A 19,833-nucleotide genomic window follows, 5' to 3' on the forward strand; every position below is an offset into this window, starting at 1 on the left:
GCCATCATCCTATCCTTTCTATGACCCAAAGTTTACCCAATCCATCTGAAACTTTTTGTGCTAAGGGCTTACTGACGATGGGTTCTTCCACGGTCAAAAGAGTTGAGAAGAAACTCCCATCCTCTAAAACAGAGCTTGTGGAATGAAGGCAGTCATCAGCCTTCTTGAATCCATTCCCTGACACTTCCCATGCCACGAGGACCAGTCCCTGAATGCTATGGTTTGTCTCTCAAGAATAACCACAGCAGCTGGAGCAGGAAAAAACCTGAGTGGGCTGTAGGATGCAAGGAGGCAGTGATTTCCATCCTGTCCTGTGTCTGTCACAATCAGCACTGTTTCTTTTCTACTACATTTCAGCTTCCACTAAAACCTATGTTGTTTAGCTTGCTATCCACTATGGCTGAAACTAAACATAATTAATAACGTAATCGATTTCAGTGCATTTCAATGGGAGGGAAAATGTCAGAAACAGTGCAGAAATACATAGGTAAAGGTAAAGGTACCCCTGTCCGTACGGGCCAGTCTTGCCAGACTCTAGGGTTGTGCGCTCATCTCACTCTATAGGCTGGGAGCCAGCGCTGTCCGCAGACACTTCCGGGTCACATGGCCAGCGTGACAAGCTGCATCTGGCGAGCCAGCACAGCACACGGAACGCCGTTTACCTTCCCGCTGGTAAGCGACCGCTATTTATCTACTTGCACCCGGGGGTGCTTTTGAACTGCTAGGTTGGCAGGCACTGGGACCGAACGACAGGAGCGCACCCCGCCGCGGGGATTCGAACCGCCGACCATGTGATCGGCAAGTCCTAGGCGCTGAGGTTTTACCCACAGCACCACCCACGTCCCTATACAGAAATACATACTGAAATACAATTATGTTGAATACTGCTCATACTTGCTTGTGTGATTCCCATTCCTGACTTTGGATAAACATGCAGATTGTAGCAATTTATGCTACCATTTCCATTTCTTATGGAATGATCTGACGTCGGTATAGTCCAGTCTCTCTTCCAAATGCATTTCCTGTCCTTATTTTCAAATACTCAGGACAGGAATACTCAAATATTCAGATATGCCCTCTTCCATACCTGAGTAGGGGGGGAACCTTTTGAAAGTAGCCAGATCTTTCTTTTCAAAAGATTTCTCTCAAACACTTTTATGCCAAGCAAATCTGCACACCTCAGGCCATTCCATGTCCTGATGAGCACAGGCCTACCCTTGCTTCTCCAGAGAGAATATTCCAGCTCCCCCCTCAATCTGTTTCCGATACAGATACTGTACTCTCCTACCTTCACATACTTTTATATTCATGATGTCTTCTGATCCTGACAACGTTAGCAATAAATACAAAATGCACGCAAACATCATACCCAAAATCAAACCAAAGAAAAAAAGAAAAGCTTCCAGATCTCTCTTTCAGAACCCATTATCCATGGATGCTAGACTTGATTTTCTTTTAGTGACACGGGTGGCAAGATATGACTTTTATTTCCTTTGAAAACAATTCAAACAAGCTTTCTGCCTTCCTGTTTCCTATATGGTAGTTCGTTGCCTTCTATACATAAAGGTAAAGAGACCCCTGACCATTAGGTCCAGTCGTGACTGATTCTGGGGTTGCGGCGCTCCTTCTATACATATGTAATGCTTTATCAGTGGGGTGGGGGGTTGTTTTTAACAGACGCAGTGGCAGAGCTTCATGCTCCAGCACCAGGGGCCTGCGGGGGATGGGGCGCCCAGCGCAGGCAGGGGGGCAGCCGCGATGGCACCCTGCCGGGATCACGCTGCCAGGGGCGGTGCGCTCTCCCCCCCCACTCCTCTTCCTCCGCCAGTGAACACACGTGCCACTCTTATTAAATTCCTGTCTTTCTTCACACCATGCGTTACATAGTATTTCCCACCTCACCCTCAGTTCCTTCCATGTACTGGGTGAAGCTTGGAATCAAAGTTAAAAAGCTGTTCATGGTCTGTCTAGACCCGTCCAAATTTCCACTTTTCCTGCCACTTTCCCCTGGGAAAACTAATTGTCTACTGCTGAATTGGAATGAAGATCAATCGATTTTCCTGCAGATTCAACAGGTGTGGACGAGCCCTAGCTTTATATAGAAAGTAATAACTGGCAATAAGACTTTATAACACCATCAGTGCTCACGACGGTGCAGAGACGGGTTAGGGTTGGCAGTGCACACAGACTAGAGTTCATGGGGAACAAACCTCTGTTTGCCTGTGCCGCCAGTTCATTCTGCATGGCAAATTAATTATGTGATTTTCCTGTATTGCTCCCATTTTTATTGCTATTATTTTAAATTGGGAGCCATATAATGAAGGGTGGCGAGTTTTTTATGTTCAAAAATACATAAAAAATAATAACAATATCAGCAGCCATTTCCCTTTTTAAAAATGTACAGTACAATTAACTGAAGAGCTGTTGTTATAAATCTCCTTGTGCCAGGAGTTTAAAAACTTCTGCTTATCTGTAAACACAATGTACATAGGTGAAGCTACATAGAAATAATGGATCCAATCCTCAGGTATATATTCCCACCAGCCTCAGCCCTTGCATTGTAGTTCCTTGTCAGATCTTCTACCCATCCTCCCTGTATGTTGGCTTTATATGCTTGACCTTGCTATGGACTTGGTTGGTCACCATATTTGAGGCTGGAGAGGAATTTCTCTATCAGATTAATGGCCTCTGTCTGTTGGTTTTGCCTTCCTCATTGTCACAACCTTTGTAGTTTAAGCATTGGGTAAGCCTTAGTCTTTGTTGGAGGGGAGGTTGTAGCCTCTGCCTGCCCCTCCAGACTTTGGGGGTATCCCGTTGAATGAATCTGGTGGGAGTTGCTTCTGTCCAGACACCCAGCTGATGGCTAGGACCATAGCGCTCCTTAAGGAGGCAATCCCTTTGTGGGGGTTCCTACTTAATGTAGGTCATAGGACCTCTTCGGATTGACCCCTATAAGGGATACATCCAGCAGAGGGGCTGGTTGTCAATGGTTATACCCAGTGCCTATACCAGTGATGGCCAAACTTGGCCCTCCAGCTGTTTTGGGACTACAACTCCTATCATCCCTAGCTAACAGGCCCAGTGGTCAGGGATGATGGGAACTGTAGTCCCCAAACAGTGGGAGGGTCAGGTTTGGCCATCACTGGCCAATGCAAAAACTTTTACATCTGTAATCAATGAAGATATTTCTTGATTTGATCCAAAGTAATGTGTCCTGTCTGTTTATATGGGAGTCGGATATTGAGGGATAACAGCGCGTTGCCCAGGCAAAGATCCTAAGAATTGCAAGAGGCCTATTCCTTCCCACTAGAGCCCTTCAAAAACACTGAAAAGCTGGCCCTCTAGAACAGCATTCTATGGTCTGGTTTAAGACAAACCATGGTGTAGCATGAATATGCGTGCATGCGGGCTTGTGGGGAGGTGATTGCAGCTGCTTTCTTCCTTCCCGGGCCATTTTGCTGCCGTGCTGTAATGACCTAACCCATAATATGGGTTACGGCTTGTGGTTAGTCTGAAGAGACCTAAACCACAAGCCTGGGGTCAGAAGACATGCTAAGCCAAACTATGGCTTAGCGCGGTGCAGTGCAAGAGCAAAACAACAGGGGAGGAGGGAAGTGGCTGCAATTTCTCTGGGAACCTGTAAGCTCACATATCCAGATTAAACTGTGGTTTGAGTTAGTGTGACTTGCAAATCAAGCCAAAGTAGCACAGGAGGAAATCAGAGATCCTCCTCTACCTTGTGAGACAGAGGTGCTGTGTATGATGAGAAGAGCTCCATTCAATCCTAATCAATATAAAGATACTGATAACTGTAACCATCAGTATTATACTAATTATAATTATACTAATACAAGCGGGACCTTTTATTAGTACAAAACATTGTAATATGGAGTGTTTCTCTTGAGGATGCCAGCCAGCCATGCCCCTTCGCAAAACTCTGTTCAACACACACACACACACACACACACACACACACACACACACACACTTCCCACTCTCTGTCCACACTCAGCATTCTGTGCCTGCTCAGTCCCTATTGGGATATTTTTGGGTCCCTCCTCTTTTTATGGTTCCCCCTATTTAGGGGGGGGGGTACTTTCAAAAACATTGAGGTATCCTTAAGCCTGCTAATAGGCACTTGAAAAATGATGGAAAAACCCACAAAAAATTTATTAGCACCTTACTCTCAAAGAAACGCTCCATTAACCTTGTTGAGAAAGACAGCATTGGACAACTGTAAGCCTCAATGGCTTGACATGAGATCTACTTTATACAGTGGAAGGACTAACTGCATTCTGACATGTATTCACATTTATTTATAACATATCTAATACCCTTTAATACATCAAACCCCTAACAAATGCAATTCTAAAAATGTTTTGCACTTCCCTTTGAGCAACAATACAATTTGCAAAAGATACTAATTTCAAGCTAAATAAACTCTTAAACTCTTAAATGAACAGCAGACATAGCATTAAAGCTTGTTAAAGTACCAGAAGATTGTTATTCTGTTTTTGCAACAGGAAAACCCCCCACAAACACTGCAATCCCATACATGCCTACTTAGAAGTAAGCCCCACTGAACTCTAGAACTTACTCTAAAGTAGACATGTGTATGATTGCATGCATGGGTTTTACCCAGCTGAGTCATACACCCTTCAAAACCAGTGGACTTAAGCTAGTTATGACTAACTTAAGTCCATTGATTTAAAGGGCTCTACTCTGAGTATGACTTACCTGAATACAACCCCAAAAAGTTACTATGACTTCAGACTAACAACCTGGGTAGCCTTTCACTGTTTTCTGCCTTAAAGACAAACTAAAGAACACAGTCTACTTTATCTAAACTAAGCACCAACTGTGTAAAGATCCTGATTATCCGAATTTTCCTGGCTGCCCTTCATCTACCCACATGGTATTCACCTTATATAAATAACAATCTCCTGTCATGTCTACCTGAATTTCTGATTACAAGAATAAACTGAGTTGAAGTTAAAACAAGAAGTTGTAGTTATCCTGTGGGTTGCACTTAAAACGCAAGTCCATTGCTTGCAGCGCTTCTAGAGGGAAAGGTTTAGAGTTTTGTTTGAAACAGAAACAATATAGCCACAGAGCTGGGGCTCTTGCTAAGGATGGCTGGCATTGGACAATGTTATTTTACTCTTTTCCTTGGACAGTAGTTGCCTTGTCATTACGAAGTTAATACAGTTCATATGCCATTTGAGGGAGAGGAAGGCGATTCTCTCCAATTTCTCTTTCCTTCTGCAGCCCTCTGCATCAACTTCTAAGATGCTCTGGAAAGTCTACCAATCACATGGAACAGATTTTGGGGAGGGGAGCACAGAGGCCTGCAACAGGAGTCAGGAAAAAATACCTGTCCTCCTCTCATATTAACATATAAGTCCACTAGATCAAAAGCTGCTATGTGAGCAGACAAGCTGCATTTGATTCCACCCAAATTTATTTTTAGAAAGCATTTGCAAATTTGTCTCAGGTATAAAATTTCTCAATATAAGCCTTCTCCAACCCATGCCCTCCCCCCAGATTTTTGGACTACAACTCGCAGCAGCCCAAGCCAACATGGCCAATGGTCAGGAATGACAGGAGTTGTGGCTCACAATATCTGGAGAGCATTAGGTTGGGAAAGGCTGCTCTATAGTTTGGAGATTCCTAATGCAATTAATGTCGAGAGCTATTGCTAGATGTTTTTGCCCCTTTGTGGAATTTCCTCTAGGAAAGATTGACAGGGGAAAAGGAGGTGGGAGGAGAGAGGAAGTGAGAGAGTACGAGGAATTAGAACATCTTACGAACAGAGAACAGAATCACACGACACTAGAACCATGGATTCCAAGACACAGTAACATGACAGATGGACACAGACAAGACAGAAGATTGCTACCCAAGGAGACTGGGGAGGGAATGAGGGAAGCAAAAAGACTTAACAAATCAACATAAAAAATAATAATATAAACACTGGGGCTGCTAAAGTAGCCAATGGTATTTGAAGAAATTATCCAATAAGAAAGTCAACTACATAAGAAATTAAATGGTTTAAGAACTTAAACAGCTATCCTCCCGGCTCCCCAAAAGGTACGCTATAGAATTGCTGGGTTAGCCTGAATGCGTCACTCTGATGAAACAAGATGGTTGTCACTATAGCCCATGCATTAGTCAATGGAGGTCATAAATGGTTAGTTATGTCAGCTAATAACTACTGCATGCCACAAAAATGTGCTTGCACGGACCCCAAAAGAAATAAATTCAATGCAACAGATATTCTGCACTTGCAATAAAATTCTTTTTATGCCATCAGCTGTTTGTATGTGAGGAATGGGTTGGGGTCTGGAGGAGGGATTTTAGAGGGACTTCCCCCCTATTGTTACATTTCTTACTTTGGAGGGAAAAAAAGCAAAATATGTCTACCAAGAAGGAGAGAATAAGACACTCCACAGAAGCAGAGGGGCAGGGGAGAAAGAAGGGGGATAAGGCAGAATAAAATAAGGGAAGGTGGAGCAAGAATCTTCATTCTTTTGTACACAACTTTCTTGGGTGAATTTTTTTTTCAATATGGAAAATTTGGAACATTTAGGATGGCAAGAAAAGATTTTGTTGCCTTTGTTTGATTGCAGATCTATATCTTTCTTGAGTGGACCAAATTCTTATTTCACAGGACATTTTCCAGAAATAAAACATAAAACTTCAGCAATGAATTTCAAATTAAAGAAAAAAATGGCAGCATGGTGCCACCATGACTGAAATAATAATAATAAATAATAATAATAATAAATAAATTAAAAGCAACGGTCAACCACCAAAAATTCATGCGGCACAAGATGAGGTGAAACGACAGAAAATGTTCTTCAAATATATACAGTGTGTATATCTACCAATATAAGCACAGAGTTAACCATGACTATATTGATAGATATACCTATATATTTTTTTCTCCCTGCCCCAGCCCTCCCCAAGGATAACTTGTGGATGAAATTATTATTAAAAATACTTAACATAAATTAAAGGGGGGAGGATGCTCTAAAAGAAACCTTGACATGCTTTGTACACTAATTAATAACAATATCATGCATCTCTCCACATTAGTGGATGACAGGATTAGATGAGGGCATGAATTTCTGTGTAAACATGTGACTGGATGATGAGGACTATCGCTAAAATTGGTTTTTCATTATTCTATAACACACACATATATATATATGTACACACACACACACATATATATATATCGTACATAGTGTACATATAGATATCAAATCCTTGAGGGGGCTTTTGGGGCTTAGAAAGGAGAAGGGTCAGTACATTAAAATCAAACCATAAAAACCATACAAATTAAAATAAGAGGGACCTTATAAGGCATCTGCATGAACAATCAGTAAAACTTGCTCTTTCTTTTGTGTGTGTGTGGCATAAGGAAAAAAATGCATGTAACTAGGAAGTTCCATCCAGGGACGGCCCTATCGTTAGGCCGAGTGAAGCGACTTCTTCAGGTGGCAAAATCAGGGGGAAGAACCAGCTGACCCATGGCTGTTCCTCCTGAGCCTCAAGGCTTGCACCTTTGTGTATATAGAGCTGCACCCTGTCCAGCACCCCATAACTAGCCAACAGAGTCGTACCTTGGATCCCAAATGCCTTGGTACTCGGACGTTTTGGCTCCCGAACGCCGCAAATCTGGAAGTGAGTGTTCCAGTTTGCAAATGTTCTTTGGAACCTGAACGTCCTATAGGGCTTCAGTGGCTTCTGATTGGCTGCAGGAGCTTCCTGCAACCAATCAGAAGCAGCAATTTGGTTTCTGAATGATTTGGAAGTCGAAAGGACTTCCGAAACAGATTTCGTTCGACTTCCGAGGTACGACTGTGCTGAAATTAGATCCACCTGCCAGTCCAATCCACTTCTATACATGGAATGGCAATTGGGGGACACTATCTTGTTCTTTGCTGCAGAAAGAAAATGGTTTGGGGCTGGCCCTGGTCCCATCAAGCAGTCTTTGTTGCAAGGCAGCCCTTGTCTTTGCAGTTCTGGCCCTCAGCTCAGGCTTATGTACATCGTTGGAGTTTGAGCAGAGACAACTGGCCATAGATGGAAGAAGCTCGCTGCTTATGCGGCCTCCAAATTCTTAAAAGGGCAAATCTGTATGCGCAGCTTGCAGATGTACCTAGCATTCCTCTGATTTCACACATGTTTCGCCTGGCACTCGCACTATTGCTGGCATGTTTTAGTGCAATACACTTTGGACCTTCTTATTTCTGTGGAGCTTTGCTCTGTGCAGACGCTTGTTAGGAAAAGCCTGCTGGCTTTATTCAGTGGTGTGTCAGCTTCACCTTATCAAGCTTCTCGGAAGAATAAAATATACTGACATTTTTGTTCTGCAACAAACAAACAAAATGCAGGCAGGGATTGCTGTCAGGATGATAAAACTAAAGTCAGCATACATGAGCTGCGTAAACACTGGGGGCAAAAAGAAGGCTTAAAACCATAGCTAAGGAGTAATGTTATACTAGATTTTGTTTCTGTCTTCTTGTTTTGGTGAATACCGTAAGGACACCAGGCTGCAGTTTTATTCCGTTTTTTCGCTTATCCGTGTTAATCTGAAAATTACCAAATAACTCATCCACAATTACCTTTTGCCCCACGCTTTCTAGGCACGACACCATGTTTTAAAACTCTGCATCCGAGCCCCCCCCCTTTTTTTGCCTATCCATTTTCCCCAGCAAAGCCTGCTCTTTAAAACGGAATAGGAACAAATAGCAATTTGGGTTTTCTGTGGATTGCCATTTGCTCTGATTCAGTGGTAAAAAGTGGGGTGGGGATGGACTGACACTCAGACACAGTGTTTTAAAATTCAGACCTGTGCTTTGAAATGTGGCACAAAAGGAAGCCTAGATGAGTCCAAAGAGGCTCTGGATGCACATGGTGCTTAAGAACATCAGAAAAGCCTGTTGGATCAGGTCAACGGCCCATCTAGTCCAACATCCTGTTCTGACAGTGGCCCACCAGATGCCTATAGGAAGCCCTCAAGCAGCACTGTGAGCACAAGAGCACTCTTTCCTCCTGTGGTCTCCAGCAACTTTTATTCAGAAGCGTTACTGCCTCTCACTGCTACCATTCTACTGTACTATTTGCTCCCCAAATCACTTCACATCCAATGGAAGGCCTTCCTCTTTGCACTGAAATGAATGGGAGAGCCTGGGCATGCAGGAAAGCTTGCACATCACAGTGAGTAGGTTTTGGAGCAGGCCAACGGTCTGTACAAACTTATCCTTGGGTGAATTGAAACACAGTCAATTAGTACTTCTATATTTAAGGCTGCATTCTGATGCACACTTACATGAGACATGAGCTCTACTGAACACTGTGAGACTTACTTCTGAGTAAACATGCATAGGATTATGCAGTCAATTTCTGTCTGTGTACTGGGAGAGGAAATGAAAAAGTCCCTCCATTTATGTAATACTCAGCCCAACACAAAAGCCTCTCACATTGCATTTTAGCTCTGCTTTGATCTCAGAAATGTAACACAGGGCTTAGCTGGGAGCCACCCAGAGGTAACAAGTCCACCTGGATTGCATAGTATTGCCAGCCACCAGCTACCTGTGATCAAGCAGATGTCTAGCACGTTTGGGATTAAGCCGAAACAGCTAGGTAGGGCCATTTCCCATTTTGGTATTAAAAGAGATGATATAATGATTTTTGGATGCAGATAAAATGAATTCGGAAACTCAAGGATCATTCTAAAAGCTCGTGGGCAGCTGTCACAAGGATTTTTTCCTCCCTCAGACAATGAAATTTCATAATTGGGTGAATTTTCTGCTTATTTTTTGAAAACAGCAAAGTGGACTAGGACCACAGGACTTCTCGACACTACATTGCATTTTTAACCCATTGGTTTTCGCCTCAGGAAATAACTGCTGTCCCTTAAGTCATCCATGGATAATTGGTAAGAAAAGCTGAACAATAAAGGAAGAGGATGCCTTCCATGTTAAATGCAAATTTACTGACAACCAGTGAAGTGGCTGGAAGCTCCTGAGCTACCTGGGAAAGAGGCTTTGCTGCCCAAACTCGGTAAGGGCAACACCAGATGCGGTCCTAACACCTGCAATTCTATGCACATAAATTCAACAGTGTTCACTATAAAACTTACTATGAGGTAAGTGTGCATGGGAAGGCAGCTAAATTATGTTTCTCCTTTTGGGGTTTTCAGTGTAATATGCAATGGGGAAACTAACCAATCTCCCCCATATCTCTTGAGCTGTTTCACACTTAGAACCCATGGGTCTCAAAGCAGATTTATAGCATTTAAGACAGAAAAAGAGTGAAAGGAGACACTTCACCAGCTTGGGAGTAGTTGAGCAAAGCAAAACACACATTGGCGGTAAAGCCTGGTCTCATGTGATGTTCCTTTCAGTTCTGTGGTTCTATGGCACGACCCCTATGTTTCCAAACGGCATCTTTATGGATGAAGAGGCATTTTTCATTTTGTAGCAGCCTGCTTCATTCACTGATGCCACATCTCTAGGTTCTGTGCCACCGCAATTCATCACCATGGAAGTGGCTGTGATATTGCCTTCACAACAACTCTGCAGGCGATGGATAAGAGGAGCAGATTGATAAAGGGGAAGAAAGGCTTCTGTTTTAAATGCAAATTTCTTGGCAATCAGCAAAAAGGCAGTGGGTAGGAGAGTTTAATGAGGTCCTAAAAGATTAGCAGAGGAATTTGAATCAATGATTCCTAACTGCTATTTAGAATACCAACTCTGGTGCTTTTAGCCCTTTCTAAATGAAATAGGTTGCTTATCACCAACTTTTGGGGGGCAGGGAGCAGGTTTGCAGCTTGGTGTGGTTGTGGCGGATCAGGGCCTCTTCCCAGCTCTGGTGTGACGGGGGGGGGGGGGAAGAGCGTCACTTCCTCCTTCTCCTGTTGCACTGAATGCTTGAGCTTGCCTACAGTTGGAACCATTAAGAAAAGCCAGAGTCATGGCCTGATCTTTATGTGATGGGGCTGCCCAAGGTTGAGTGGGTAACCCCAGCAGAGGACCTTGCTATGGAAGGATTTGGCTGCCCTATTTGGGGCCAGGGAGGATTTTGCTTCCAGATAATTAGGCCCATTTGGGGTTTTTGCCTACCTCGTAGTAACTGTCACAACTTGATGGCAGATAAGGCATTGGGCCGGATCCTTAGTCTAAATGGACGGGGGTGGGTACCCTCCTCCACTCCAAAGGATCAGGGTATCCCCTTAAAGGGTGCATCTGTCCTGTCACCCCAGATGGGGTACAGATGGGCCATGGCACCCCCTAAATGGTATCCTGATGAGGGGATCACTCTGATTTGATATGCATCATATGGTGATCCTTAACCTTGATCAACCCTGCCAAAATAACCAAGCAGCAAATGGGCCGGTTGATTCAGGATACACACCCAATGCCTTTTCCAAAACCTACTGGCATCTGTAACCAATGAAGTTGTGGCCTGTTTAATTCCCAGCTGGGTTTTCTGTGGTTATCGCAAGCTTATCATGCCTTGGCTCCATTATCTGTGGCTACAACCTTGTAGTAACTGCTTTGCATTTGTAAACACAGCACAAAGTCTGGGTTAGGTGGTTTTGAACAGCCATCCTTGCCTCCTTCCCATCTGCTGACTCTGCAACATGTTTGTGGACTGAATATGACTACAATGGGAGGATTAGAAAAAGTTGGGGGGAAGAGTCATGGGGTGGGAGAAGGAAATAGTCAATAGATGTTCTTTTGTACTTGCCCCATGACAATGGCTTGATTTGCATCTTGTTAACCCAAAGTATGGCTTAGTGGGACTCCACGAATGTGCTGGTTCCCAAAAAGGAGTTCACAAATGTTTTGCCCCCTTCTGGGCCTTTTAGCTCAGTACTGGGTGGTAGCTAAGCCTAGGCTGGGCTTAGCATGCCATCCAAACCCAGGAGTGTGGTTGTTGTTGATGATGATGATAAAAAACAAATGCATAGATCACTTCACAGCATAAAGTCATTGAAACAGTTAATGTATCTCCTTTGTAACCATGGACAAATCTTGGCTACAGATCACCACTGAGGCGGAAAGACTTTAACCACTATCCTGGGCTAAGCCAAACCACACCGTGCTGAGCTAGACAGCCTGGGAAAGTGCAATTTCCTCCTCAGCAGCCAACATGTTCACTTGTTCATGTTAAGCCATAGTTTGGCTTGGTGTCAAGTGCGAATGTAGCCATCGAACGGATATATTTTGATAATATATTATCAATCAGCAGTGGCTGCTGCAAGAATGTTTATGTTGATATCAGTAGTTAAGCAGGCCAAAACCTTTGGCTTAAAGAGCTTCAATGACATTTGATGGAAGAAAGCAACTCTGCCATTTGCTTAGACTGATCTGTGTATCAACTTATTCTTCAATTCATAATGTTATGTTCCTCCAAGTTTATCATGGAACTTCCCAGGTACATGCAAAGCCACAGTGGTTCTCATTACTGCCAGAGCAAGTCCTACCCCTAAAATGCAAGCAGAATATGAGGGGTGGAAGAGAAATGTGAAAGCACTAGCCTTGGGTGGCTTTTATTATTATTATTGTATTAATCTGAAACACTTCAGGGTACTATGAACATAACCATCTGATGCTTGGATTTTAGAATTTTTTTAATAAAAAAATTAGCCTCTTCAAAATAATAAAATCACCCCCTTTATAAAAGGAAACAAAACAAAAATAAAACAAAAGTAATAAGCTTGTCTACGTGTTTCACTTTTAGGACAGATTCTCATAAAAATCAATTTTGTACACAGAAATTCAATGAAATTCTGTTCTCTATTATAGAAATGCTTAACTCATGGCAAGCTTTGAAATAAAATAAAAATAAATACTTGGAAGAATTCGTTAAAAATAAAATAGACTGCAGTTGCCTGCTGGATATTAATACTGTCATATCTATCCCACCAGAAGAAAAGCCATCAAACCATCAAAATGTATCTAGGGTCGAAGGGAGAAACCGAGTTGGTTTCAAATTGCCACCCTAAGTTTTGACCGTTCAGTGGATACATTTTGAAGCATCGCTGCTGCAGGTAACATGGCACAGCTTAGTATTTTGGAATGACTATGCTTTAGTCCTCAAATTGTTTGGGTAAATAGAGTGGGTACACCGCCATGTTAGCCACATTCAAAATCCCATGGGCACATGGAACTTTCACGGCATATTTTCACATCCATCAAGAAGAATTCAATGACAGATATGACAATAGCTGCATGCTGGGTTTTCTTCTTCTTTTTAGTCAGTAGTCCAAACTTTTAACATGCCAGAATAAATGCCACTTTCCTTCTCCCCACCAGGGCCTGTTCAAAAAACCCCACTACAAATATGTAGCACAATGGTTGGTGACCAACTGAGCAGGTACTGGTTCCAGAACGTTTGTTTTCCTTCGAAGATGGCTTCTCCAAATGATGACATATTTGTGTCTTGCTCCTGCCAACTCCATGGGATTGGATGCTTGGCTTTATGCGTTTATATCGGATATACAGTTCTACACATATATACATATATCACATATACATATATAGGCGTACATATATATGTATACATTCACACACATATATATATGTAGGCATTGTTAACTGCAAAATGAAATAAGAAAGCAGGCGGAATATAAGACTGACCTGGCTTACCTACACTCTGCTCACATTCAATGAGGTCTTCGTCATCATTAGAACATTCCGCTGAATGGTCTGAGGAAATGAGGTCATCTGTTGTCTGACAAGTGAAACAAGCACAAGGAGACAAAAAGAAAGAACCGGTGATCAGACAAAAAGAATGACGCTCCCAAGTGGATGAATCTGCAAACAGGAATACAATTGAACATAACTACTAAGCATAGGTAAAAAAGGCAAAGGACCCCTGGACGGTTAAGTCCAGTCAAAGGTGACTACAGGGTTGCAGCACTCATCTTGCTTTCAGGCTAAGGGAGCTGGCGTTTGTCCATAGAAAGCTTTCCACGTCATGTCGCCAGCATGACTAAACCGCTACTGGTGCAATGGAACACTGTGATGGAAACCAGAGTGCACGAAAACATCGTTTACCTTCCCGCTGCAGTGGTACCTATTTATCTACTTGCTCTGGCATGCTTTTGAACTGCTAGGTTGACAGGAGCTGGGAGAGAGCAACAGGAGCTCACCCTGTCGCAGGGAATCGAACTGCCGACCTTCCAATCAGCAAGCCCAAGAGGCCCAGTGGTTTAGATGACAGAGCCACCCACATCCCCCCCTACTAAGCATAACCATAAGCAACAGAGAAGGTGCACCATCAACAGCAAGTATTGAGCTATGGAGAATTATTGCCAACTCAACTTGGCTTTGCCACAGATGTTTTGTCATGGCACATGCCTGGCTTCATATGCCTTTTAATTGTTGTCATTATTTACCTTAACATACATATGCACATCCTACCAGTTTTTTTAAAAAAAATGCTGTGGTGCCACACAATGTCTCCCATTTAAATTTATAATATTTAATGCTTCTGAAGTGCTTCCGGAGTATTCAAAGTATTTCAGAAACAACCCTTGTGACAACCCTTTAAGTTTGGTCAGTATTAGTATCCCCATATTACAGAATTTCAGTGACATCAGCAACACTGCTTGGGGAAATGGTAGGGATGGTTGCAGGTTTTTTGTTGACAAATGAAAGTTTGGCCCTGTATACACAACACTTATGTTCTGTAGAACTGCAATATGTACTATGCTATTAGGACATAAATTTCTGTTACTAGGTACATTTAGGTAAAATTTGGTTGCAAGTAATATAGATACGATATAATCCTATTATCAAGAGACTGCCAGAATGAATCTTTTGCGCAGCTAATCCTTCTGGTCTGATAAAAATGTTGACTGTGGGCCAAACTACATGCATGTTAATCATGTGGTTTGCCTGTGAGTACATGATCTTTTTTTCTAAAATAGCCAGTCTGCCCCAGACCCCAGACCTGGACATTTGGGGCTGCAGATTGGAGCAAACTGCAGGTTGGGGACAGGCGTGATTTGAATAGGAACCATAGTGGAGGGCAAAGGTTCCCTGCTCCCATGTTGGGCAAGGGCTGTCGTTCAGTGGTAGAGCATCTGGTTTGCATGCAGAAGGTCCCCGGTTCAATCTTTGGCATCTCCCAATAAGACTGAAATCCTGGAGAGCTGCTGCCAGCCTGTGTTGGCATCACTGAACTAGATGGACTAGATGGACAATAGCCTGACTTTGCATAAGGCAGATTCCCATGTTTCTATAGTTTGGCCATGTGCAGTTAAGCTTCTGTTAATAATAATAATAATAATAATAATAATAATAATAATAATAATTTTTTTATATCCCACCCACCTGACTTGGTTACCCCAGCCTCTCTGGGTGGCTTCCAACAAAATGCAGCATCAAACATCAAAAACTTCCCAAAACAGGGCTGCCTTTAGATGTCTACAATAAATTGTATAGTTGTTTAACTTTTTGACATCTGGCAGGAGGACATTCCACAGGATGGGTGCAACTACTGCAAAGCCCTTCTGCCTGGTTCTCTGTAATTTCACTTCTCACAGTGAGAGAACCACCAGAAGGCATTCAGCGCTGGACCTCAGTATCCGGGCTAAACAATGCAGGTGGAGATGCTCCTTCAGGTATATAGGCCCAGAGTCATGAAGGGCTTTAAAGGACAATACCAACGTTTTGAATTGTGCTAGGAAACGTACTGGGAGCCAATGCAGATCTTTTAGGACCAGTGTTATGTGGTCCCGGCAGCTGCTCCCAGCCACCAGTCAGGCAGCTGCATTTGGGATTAATTGGTGGCCCCACGTAGAGTGCAGTGCAGCAGTCCAAGTGGGAGATAACCAGAGCATGTACCCCTCTGGCGAGACGGTGGCTAGGGAGGAAGGTTCTTAGCTGGCATACCAGATAGAGTTGGTAGACAGCTGCCCTGGCCATGGAGTGTACACTGAACAGGGCAGGTGTGCCACCATGTTAAATAGGCCAGGCAGAAAATTGCCTTCCAGATACATCCACATAAAGCCAAACACTCAGCCCAGCTAAATTCACAAGAATGGATTCCTGTGCAATGTTAACAGAATGGTCAGAGCACAGCAGGTAGGGTCAAAGATCTGGCTCAGAAAAGCTGAAGCCACATCAAGAGCATCTGTGGCCCCAGTGAATTGCAGCACATGTTCCTTACACTATCCAGCTGATAATCCTTTTTTTTTTTTTTTTTTTTTTGCGGCTGCTCTAATTAACGAGCAGCATGTACCACAGTGTGTTAAGGAGAAGTGTAATGGCATCTCTCCCCAGCAGCAACTCCTTCATGTAATTGCTGCAATTAGTAGAATTACTAATGGAGACCATTAGGGAGATTCTGTGGAAGCCTCTGGACACAGGCTATATGGCTCTTGCACAAGGCTACCAAATTACCCTGCCCTCAGCAACACGAACTCAGAGCTCGCACATGGAATTCTTTCCTCTTTCCTCTTTCGCTCCTGCAGGCATCAAAGGTGTGTGGTCTCTGTAATAAGAATTCATGAACTGGAAGAAACCAATACACTGGAAAGAACCAATTTTGAAGTGGCCAGCTTGAGATACCATGCTTGCTCTTTTCAGAACAGTTTTCAGAATCTGCAAATACGGATCATGCAGGAAGAAAGATGAAGGCTAGCTGCAGTGATCTCCATCGTCTGTGTTTTTAATTATGCATACAGAATTATGTCTGTCTGTCTATCTAGCTATTATCTATCTATCTATCATCTATCTATCTATCTATCTATCTATCTATCTATCTATCATCTATCATCTATCATCTATCTATCTATATCTCTCTGTCCCCTATAATCATTTTCTGTGTTCTCACCAGCTAAATTACAACCTACGAGGTAAAGCATATATTGTATTTTATCTAATCACCGGGAAAATCAAGTGGACTCGGAATTATAGAGACATCAAATTGGGAGACTAGAACAGATGCTTAGCTAAAAGAATTTAACAGCCTAAGTGGTAGAATGGCTTGGTACATGAAGAATGTTGGGGCAAGGTTTTAAAACAGTGTTGATGAATGAAAGGTTTTGATAGGGGCAATCTGACCAATGCCTAAATGAGGAACCTATGGGTTGGAATGGAATACTCTGTTAGGGAACCAAATTTGCTTAGCTGTCAGGAGGAGCAAAGCAAGAAATATGGTGAAAGGTTGTCATCAAGGGGGAAACAGAGGGTGGATCTACACACAGGGGAAAAAAACACTATAAATAAATCATAAATTAAATATTTTTAACAAAAGAAAAAAAAACCCTTATGTAAAACAGCATAGAAAAGTTTTGTGCTCTACAGTGCCATCTGGTGTTGCGTGTTTATAACACATTTAAAATGCTAGTGGGTTTTTTTACTAATGTAGCTGAGTCCAGAGGCTCTGGGAAGTCAGTGAGAGACACCCAGAGATGGTAGAGGATAGGGAAAGGGGGATAAAAGGACAAAGGCTAAGATCAGATGGATAAGGAAAAATAGGAGAAACTAGGGGAAGGCCATAGCTCAGTGGTAGAACATCTGCTTTGCTTGCCTAAGGTTCCTAGAGCAATCCCTGTTGGGCTGGGAATGTCCTCTGTCTGAAGCTCTAGAGAGCCACAGTGTAGACAATAATGAGCTAGATGGACCAATGTTCTGACTCCATATAAGGCAGCTTCCTATGTGCCTAGAAGAAGAAGGAACTATGTAGGTGTGGGAGACAAGTGAATAGAGAAGTGGACCTGGGGTCAGACCAATACATGAGGTAGCTAATCCAGGCTTGCAAGCTAAAAGACCATTATTCGTAAGAACCAGTAACTTCATTTCTTTTTTGTTTTCGCTGGTAGGCCTTATATGTCTACATACATAGCAGGTTGACAATGCATCCAATTCTGAAATATTTATATTCAATTTTTCTTTAAATCTCAGCGCTGGGATTACTCAGTCCTGTATTAATGGTTGTAAAACTAAAGGCAGGTATTATAGTAAATGCCAATAAAATATGCCCCTAGACAAAACACTTTTCATTTGTCCTCTAAAAGAGCTTTTGCCACATTTATAATATTATTTTTATTCTCCCTCTGCTTTGCCATTGTGTTTATTGAAATTGACTTGGTATCAAACTAGAGCAGGAGGAAGCTGAAATGTCTGCATCTAACCTTGAGGATTTATGGACATATTTACCTTCAAATTCCCTCAGTTTCACAGAACTGCCTCTAATGAATTATTGTTTCTGTAATCACCACCTTCTAATTATTCACTCGAAGGGTTTCATCAATCTTGCTTTTGGTGAGGGTCCTGCATCTGTGTTCATTACTATACATCATGGGCATGGCAAGGAAATTCTGAATAGCATGGCGAGATGTGGTCAGGACAATTACATACCCTCTTCCCTTTTCTGACAGCCCAAAGTTGGAATTTATGCTCCATATCCATATCCTTTGACCCTCTGTTCCACATAAAATGGCTGTCTCTGAAATCTTCCACAGAGAACAGTCCCTTTTCGACTACCCCACTCACTCGCTGTGCCATGATTTGATGGGCATTAAGCACAAGATAAAATAAACCCTGCCACAGAACAGCTTTATGAAATTATAAATAACACATCCAGTGAATGATGGAGTTCTCATTTTTAGTGTGAATGGAAAAGAGAAAGGCCTATAAATATTGCCCTCCCTCAGTCAGAGAAACTGTGCCACAATATGTTCCTGATGGCTGCCTCACATTCTTTTTTAAAAAATGGGGCTTATATTCTCTTAGAAAAGGTTCTCTAAACCCCTCATTCTTGCCCTGACTTGCCTCTGAATTTGGATTTTTACCATGCTTTGGAATGAAAATAGCATAGGTGCCATTCCTCCAAGTGTCCCGGTTTAAGTGGGTCATCCCGCATTGGCAGAAGCCTCCCCATTTTGGCTCCTTTGCTCCGGCCACACCAGAGCACGGGACCCAAAGACGGGCGCGAAACCTACCTTGCCCCTTCGCGTTGCTACTCTTCCTCCTCCTCCCATCGCAACAATTCCAGAAGCTTTTTTCCGGAAAAATGTCTGCTGAGGTGGAGGAGGCAGAGGTGGAAGCTGAAGGTAGGAGGTGAGGAGAACAGGTGGGTGGGGTAAGCAAAGGAGTGCAGAGATGGGGCGAGCAGGGAGCGCTACATTCAGGTAGGTAGGTGGGTGAAGGAAGGATCGCCGAGAACAGGCATGTGGGAGAAGAAGGGGTGTCCCCCTTTCCCCTTCCAGAATATTGGGACATATTTGGTTGCAGTTCTACTAAGTTTAGTCCTACTAAGCACCCACATGTTACATTTAATGTTACTTAGAAACTGGGCCCAAATATTTCCTTGATTGTGCCATGCCACCTGAGCATTCCATTCCATCATGTATATCCTATAAACACCATACGTATCTGGATACGGATCTTAATGTTCATTTCTCTGAAACCGAAGTAGGTAATTGAGACAGGACATCTTAAATGTATTTCTCTAGGCAATGTTTGATGGAAATGTGGGGATGAGAAAGCAAATGCACACTACCACACCCCCAACCTTAGGAATTCTGTATTGTGCTGTTAGTTGTAGAAGGACAAGGGCCAGTCGGTGGCAATGTGCAGAGAGGTTGCAAGTAGGAAATGACCTGTTCCAACATGGTGTCCTGGCTCTCTCCTAATCCTACACATCCCTCATATTGACTTTGTTTTCCTTTTCCTTCCCCCGTAAGTTTTACCTGAACAAGAAACTCCAAAACTCCCCTTTAGAACACGGCACTTGGTGGAAATTCTGCTCCCCTCCACTACCAAACTACATTGCTGATTTTAGTTTTGACTTCATTGC

At 42.9% G+C, this 19,833-nt stretch overlaps 1 protein-coding gene across 33 annotated transcripts in view; it reads right to left on the reverse strand.

Moving 5' to 3' along the window:
* The window catches only part of NRXN3 (neurexin 3), a 1,209,742-nt gene that overhangs the window by 30,199 nt on the left and 1,159,710 nt on the right, over positions 1–19,833 (reverse strand). For 21 of the 33 annotated variants that reach the window (XM_083500837.1, XM_083500855.1, XM_083500840.1 and 18 more), the window contains one exon: positions 13,659–13,752. In XM_083500837.1, the coding sequence (XP_083356963.1) occupies positions 13,659–13,752 (94 nt within the window). The remainder of the gene's footprint in view (positions 1–13,658; positions 13,753–19,833) is intronic. The other 12 variants (XM_083500839.1, XM_083500847.1, XM_083500838.1 and 9 more) reach the window with 1 other exon arrangement.

The sequence above is a fragment of the Podarcis liolepis genome (assembly GCF_965112155.1).
Source record: "Podarcis liolepis genome assembly, chromosome: 1".
Lineage (NCBI taxonomy): Eukaryota > Metazoa > Chordata > Lepidosauria > Squamata > Lacertidae > Podarcis > Podarcis liolepis.